The sequence below is a fragment of the Chamaea fasciata genome, unplaced genomic scaffold, assembly GCF_029207755.1.
Source record: "Chamaea fasciata isolate MVZ Bird 193981 ecotype frontalis unplaced genomic scaffold, bChaFas1.0.hap1 SCAF_391, whole genome shotgun sequence".
Taxonomy (NCBI): domain Eukaryota; kingdom Metazoa; phylum Chordata; class Aves; order Passeriformes; family Sylviidae; genus Chamaea; species Chamaea fasciata.
Genome location: NW_027094476.1, coordinates 51,704 through 58,326, shown reverse-complemented (window position 1 = coordinate 58,326; position 6,623 = coordinate 51,704). Strand labels below are relative to the sequence as shown.

Below are 6,623 nucleotides of genomic sequence, written 5' to 3'. Positions count from 1 at the left end.
TTCCCCGCCCTTCTTCCCACCCTGCGCATGCGCCGCCGCCATTTCGCGCCCTTCTTCCTGCCCCCAGCCAAAGCGGCGCCTTCGCGTTTTGTTTTGTTTTGTTTTGTTTTGTTTTGTTTTGTTTTGTTTTGTTTTGTTTTGTTTTGTTTTGTTTTGTTTTGTTTTTTTTTCCTTCCCCCCCACCTCACGCCGCGCAGGAGCCGCCGCCATTTCTCCTCGCCCTCACCCTCCATGGCGCCGCCGCCTTCCCGCCCTCACCCAAAATGGCGCCGGCGCCTTCCCGCCCTTTCCTTCCTCCCTCACGCCGCCGCCATTTTGCGGGCGCCGCCTCCGTTCTCCCCCCCCCACCCCCGTCAGGCGCCCGTCTCCAAGATGGCGCTGGCCAGCGTCCTTCGCTGCGAGCTGCCGGAATTCTTTAATAAATCTTTCCGCAGGAGTTTCGCCGAGGATTCCGAGGAGACGATCCCCGAGATCGTGCGGGAGGCGGCGGGTCCCCCGAGGGCTCTGGCGGCTCCGCCGTGGGGGCTGCAGGCGGCTCCGGACGGGCCGGGCTTGGAGCTGCTGCACGGCACCACCACCTTGGCCTTTAAGGTGAGAGGATAAAGTGCTTTAAAATTCACGTTTTAGAGGTTAAAATGCAGTCTCGTTTGGTCGAAATCGGGTTGGGGATCTTGAAATGCCGTCTGGGCGCTTCGGAGTCGTGTTTTGGGGAGGGAGAGGTCGCCTCGGGGTTGTGGAGGGAGGGGTGGGAAGTGAGGAAATGGAGAAAAGTTGGAGAGGAATGGGGAAAAAATGGGGGAAAATTGGGGGAAAATTGGAGGAAAATTGGGGGGGGGGATGGAGAAAAATTGGGGGGAAATGGAGAAAAATTGGGGAAAAAAATGGAGGAAAATTGTGGGAAATTGGAGAAAAATTGGGGAAAATTGGAGAAAAAATGGAGAAAAATTGGACAAAAATTGAGAAAAAATGGATAAAAAATGGAGGAAAAAATGGAGAAAAATTGGAGAAAAAATGGAGAAAACTTGGAGAGAAAATAAAGAAAAATTGGAGAAAAAATGGAGAAAAATTGGAGAGAAAATGGAGAAAAATTGGAGAAAATTTAGAGAAAAAATGGAGAAAAATTGGATAAAAATGGCGAAAAAAGGAGAAAAATCAAGAAAAAATGGTGGAAAGATGGAGGAAAAATGGTAAAAATTGGAGAAAAAATGGAGAAAAATAGAGAAAAAAATGTGAAAAATTGGTTAAAAATTGTGAAAAAATGGAGAAAAAATAGAGAAAAAATGGAAAAAAATTGGAGAAAAAATGGAGAAAAAATGGAGAAAAATTGGCGAAAAATAGAGAAAAAATGGTGAAAAATTGGCGAAAAAATGGTGAAAAATTGAGAAAAAATGGAGAAAAATTGTCGAAAAATGGTTAAAAAAATGGTGAAAAATTGGCGGAAAAAACCGATGTAAAACCTGAGACAAAAAGAGAAGTTTAACATTAAAAAAAATCCCCAAAGTTAACCCAGGAATCCGTTTTCCCCCCGCAGTCCCCGCTGGGCGTGACGGTGGCCGTGGACTCGCGCGCCACGGCCGGCTCCTACATCGCCTCGCAGTGGGGGAAACGGGGGGAAATTGGGACAAAAATGGGGGAAAATTGGCGAAAAATAGAGAAAAATCTGAGAAAAATCGGAGAAAAATTGGAGAAAAATTGGAGAAAAAAATGGTGAAAAATTGGAGAAAAATTGACAAAAAATGGAGAAAAATTGGAGAAAATAGAGAAAAAATGGAGGAAAATTTGGAGAAAAAATAGAGAAAAAATGGAGAAAAAAAGGTGAAAAATGGAGAAAAATTGGAGAAAAAATGGAGAAAAATTGGAGTAAAATAAAGAAAAAATGGTGAAAAATTTGAGAAAAATTGGCAAAAAATTGGAGAAAAAAATGGCGAAAAATAGAGAAAAAATGGTGAAAAATTGGAGAAAAAATGGAGATAAATTGGATAAAAAATGGCAAAAAATGGAGAAAAATTGGAGAAAAATTGGAGAAAAAATAGAGAAAAAATGGAGAAAAAATGGAGAAAAATGGAGAAAAAATAGAGAAAAAATGGAGAAAAAATAGAGAAAAAAATGGCAAAAAATTGGCGAAAAATGGAGAAAAAATGGCGAAAAAATGGAGAAAAATTGGCGAAAAAATGGCGGAAAGTGGGGAAAGATTGGAGAAAAATTGAGAAAAATCTGTGAAAAACTGGAGAAAAATCGAGGAAAAAATGGTGAAAAATTGAGAAAAAATTGGGAAAAATTGGAGAAAAATCGTGAAAAAATGGTGAAAAATTGAGAAAAAATTGGGAAAAAAAAGGGAATTTCAGCCGGAAAAACGCCCCAGAAATTGATTTCCCCCCGCAGTCCCCGCTGGGCGTGACGGTGGCCGTGGACTCGCGCGCCACGGCCGGCTCCTACATCGCCTCGCAGTCGGTGCGCAAGGTGCTGCCCATCAACTCGCGCATCCTGGGCACCATGGCGGGCGGCGCGGCCGACTGCAGCTTCTGGCAGCGGCTGGTGGCGCGGCAGTGCCGCGTGCAGGAGCTGCGCAACAAGGAGCCCGTCTCGGTGGCCGCCGCCTCCAAGCTCTTGGCCAACCTGGTCTACCAGTACAAGGGCGCCGGCCTCAGCCTGGGCACCATGCTCTGCGGTTGGGACAAGCGCGGCCCAGGTCGCCGGGGACGGGGGGATCGGGGCGGGTTGGGGTCGGAAATCGGGGTTTGAGGGGTCAAAAGTTGGGTTTGGGGTCGGGAATTGGGGTTTAATGGGCGGAAATTGGCGTTTAATGGGCGAAAATTGGGTTTGTGGTCGGAAATTGGGGTTTAATGGGTGAAAGTTGGGGTTTAATGGGTCAAAAATTGGGTTTGGGGTCGGAAATTGGGGTTTAATGGTCGGAAATTGGGTTTGTGGTTGGAAATTGGGGTTTAATGGGTCAAAGTTGGGGTTTAATGGGTCAAAAGTTGGGTTTGGGGTCGGAAATTGGGGTTTAATGGGCGGAAATTGGGGTTTAATGGGCGAAAGTTGGGGTTTAATGGGCGAAAGTTGGGTTTGGGGTCGAAAATTGGGGTTTAATGGTCGGAAGTTGGGGTTTATGGGCGGAAATTGGGGTTTAAGGGGCGAAAATTGGGTTTAATGGGTCAAAAATTGGGTTTGTGGTCGGAAATTGGGGTTTATGGGCAAAAGTTGGGGTTTAATGGGCAAAAGTTGGGGTTTAATGGGTCAAAGTTGGGGTTTAATGGGTCAAAAGTTGGGTTTGTGGTCGGAAATTGGGGTTTAATGGGCGAAAGTTGGGTTTGGGGTTGAAAATTGGGGTTTAATGGTCGGAAGTTGGGGTTTAAGGGGCGAAAATTGGGTTTAATGGGTCAAAAATTGGGTTTGTGGTCGGAAATTGGGGTTTAATGGGTGAAAGTTGGGGTTTAATGGGTCAACGTTGGGGTTTAATGGGTCAAAAGTTGGGTTTGTGGTCAAAAATTGGGGTTTAAGGGGCAAAAGTTGGGGTTTAATGGGTCAGAATTGGGGTTTAATGGTCCAAAATTGGGGTTTATGGGCGGAAGTTGGGGTTTAATGGGTCAAAATTGGGGTTTAATGGTCAAAAGTTGGGGTTTAATGGGTCAAAGTTGGGGTTTAATGGTCAAAAGTTGGGTTTGTGGTCGGAAATTGGGGTTTAATGGGCAAAAGTTGGGGTTTAATGGGCGAAAATTGGGTTTGTGGTCGGAAATTGGGGTTTAATGGTCGGAAATTGGGGTTTATGGGCAAAAGTTGGGGTTTAATGGGCAAAAGTTGGGGTTTAATGGGCAAAAATTGGGTTTGGGGTCGGAAATTGGGGTTTAAGGGGCGAAAATTGGGTTTAATGGGTCAAAAATTGGGTTTGTGGTCGGAAATTGGGTTTAATGGTCGGAAATTGGGGTTTATGGGCAAAAGTTGGGGTTTAACGGGTCAGAATTGGGGTTTAATGGGCAAAAATTGGGTTTGTGGTTGGAAATTGGGGTTTAATGGTCGGAAATTGGAGTTTAATGGGCGAAAGTTGGGGTTTAATGAGCGAAAATTGGGTTTGTGGTCGGAAATTGGGGTTTAATGGGTCAAAAGTTGGATTTGTGGTCAAAAATTGGGGTTTAATTGGCCAGAAGTTGGGGTTTAATGGGTCAAAAATTGGGTTTGTGGTCGGAAATTGGGGTTTAATGGTCGGAAATTGGGGTTTAATGGGCAAAAGTTGGGGTTTAATGGGTCAGAATTGGGGTTTAATGGGCAAAAATTGGGTTTGTGGTCGAAAATTGGGGTTTAATGGTCGGAAATTGGGGTTTAATGGTTGGAAATTGGGGTTAATGGGCGAAAGTTGGGGTTTAATGGGTCAAAAATTGGGGTTTAATGGGTCAAAAGTTGGGTTTGTGGTCGGAAATTGGGGTTTAATGGTCGGAAATTGGGGTTTAATGAGCGAAAATTGGGGTTTAATGGTCAAAAATTGGGGTTTAATGGTCGGAAATTGGGGTTTATGGGCAAAGTTGGGGTTTAATGGGTCAAAACTTGGGTTTGGGGTCGGAAATTGGGGTTTAATGGGTCAAAAGTTGGGGTTTAATGGGTCAAAGTTGGGGTTTAACGAGCGAAACTTGGCTTTGTTTTCTTTTTTGCCCCGCCCCCAACCCCCGTCGTTCCCGTTTCTCCTTCGGCTGTCGCCCTCCCCAGGCCTGTACTACGTGGACAGCGAGGGGCAGCGGGTGGCGGGCCGCGCCTTCGCCGTGGGCTCGGGCTCGTCGTACGCCTACGGCGTGCTGGACCGCGGGCTGGCGGCGGCCCCGGCCACGGAGGCGGCGGCGGCGGCGCTGGCGCGGCGCGCCATCTACCAGGCGGCGCGGCGGGACGCGTACTCGGGGGGCACGGTCAGGGTGTTCCACGTGGGGCCCCGGGGCTGGCGGGAGGTGTCGTGCCACAACGTGGCCCAGCTGCAGGAGGAGTACGGCGAGTGACGGCGCGAGGAGGTTTGGGGGGTGAAAAAGCCGGGTTTTGGGGCGAGAAAATGGCGAAATTCGGGGGAAAAACGGAGAAATTTTGGGAAAAAAATCGCAGAATTTTTGTGGAGTTTTTGTGACTTTTTTTGGAGGGTTTTTAAATGAGGTTGAAGCGGGTTTCGTGGGGGTTTTGGGATCTGTGTTCTAAATTGGGATTTTAGGGTAAAAACCCGGGAGTTTTGGGTGGAAAAAGTGGAGTTTTGGGCAAAAAAAAGGCGAAATTTTGGAGAAAAAAACGGTGAAATTTTGGGAAAAAAATTGCAGAGTTTTTGTGGAATTTTTGTGATTTTTTTTTGGAGGGTTTTTAAATGAGGTTGAAGCGACGTTTTGGGGTGTTTTGGGATCCGCGTCTTAAATTGGGATTTTGGGGTAAAAACCCGGGAGTTTTGGGTGGAAAAACCAGATTTTGGGGAAAAAAGAAGGTGAAATTTTGGGCCAAAAAACAGTAAAATTTTGGGAAAAAAATTGCAGAGTTTTGGTGGAATTTTTGTGATTTTTTTTTGGAGGGTTTTTAAATGAGGTTGAAGCGGGTTTCGTGGGGGTTTTGGGATCTGTGTTCTAAATTGGGATTTTGGCTGAAAAAATCAGGAGTTTTGGGTGGAAAAAGTGGAGTTTTGGGCAAAAAAATGGTGAAATTTTGGGGAAAAACGGCGAAATTTTGGGCCAAAAGACGGTGAGATTTTGGGGAAGAAATGTGGAATTTTAAAAGAGTTTTTGCGGAATTTTTGTGATTTTTTTGGGAGGGTTTTTAAAGGAGGTTGAAGCGGGATTTGTGGGGGTTTTGGGATCTGTGTTCTAAATTGGGATTTTGGGGTAAAAATCCGGGAGTTTTGGGTGGAAAAAGCCGGATTTTGGGCAAAAAAAAAGGCGAAATTTTGGAGAAAAAAACGGTGAAATTTTGGGCAAAAAATCGCAGAATTTTTGTGGAGTTTTTGTGATTTTTTTTTGGAGGGTTTTTAAAGGAGGTTGAAGCGACGTTTTGGGGTGTTTTGGGATCCGTGTCCTAAATTGGGATTTTGGGGTAAAAATCCGGGAGTTTTGGGTGGAAAAAGCCGAATTTTGGGCAAAAAAAAACCCGACAAAATTTTGGGGAAGAAATGCTGAATTTTTGCGGAATTTTGGGGTTTTTTTAAAGTTGAAAATTTGGGCCCCAAAACCCCCAAAAACTCCCGGAAAAAAAAGGGAATTTTTCACCAAAATTCCATTATTTTCCCAGCAATTCTTTTTTCTCCAATTTTCACGTTTCTTTTCCCCAAATTCCGCTTTTTTCACCCCAAACTCCGCGTTCTCTCCCCGAAATCCCGATTCGGGCGAATTCCCGATCCCGAATTTCCTCTCCCAGTTCCCTCCCAGTACAAACCAGTTAAAAAAAAAAAAACACACAAAAAAATTCAAATTTTTTTTTTCTTTTATTTTTTCCGAATCCGGAACGACGACAACGAAAAACGAAAAAAAAAAAATGAAAACCCGAAAAAAAAAAAAAAAGAAAAAAAAAGAAAAAAAAAGTTTTTTTCCCAAAAATTCCCAAAATTCCCCCAAAAAATTCCAACCCCGGGAGGGAGGGAAGGCGGGGCAGGGGGCGGGGCCTCAGCGGCGAGGCCA

General features: G+C 45.0%; 1 protein-coding gene across 1 annotated transcript; it reads left to right on the top strand.

Moving 5' to 3' along the window:
* Positions 1–216: 216 nt before the first annotated feature.
* PSMB5 (proteasome 20S subunit beta 5) lies at positions 217–6,577 on the top strand. Its single transcript, XM_066208638.1, has 3 exons — positions 217–591; positions 2,383–2,689; positions 4,699–6,577. Exons 1-3 carry the CDS (start codon positions 232–234, stop codon positions 4,977–4,979), a joined length of 948 nt encoding a protein of 315 aa, XP_066064735.1. The 5' UTR covers positions 217–231; the 3' UTR covers positions 4,980–6,577.
* The last annotated feature ends 46 nt before the right edge of the window (positions 6,578–6,623 follow it).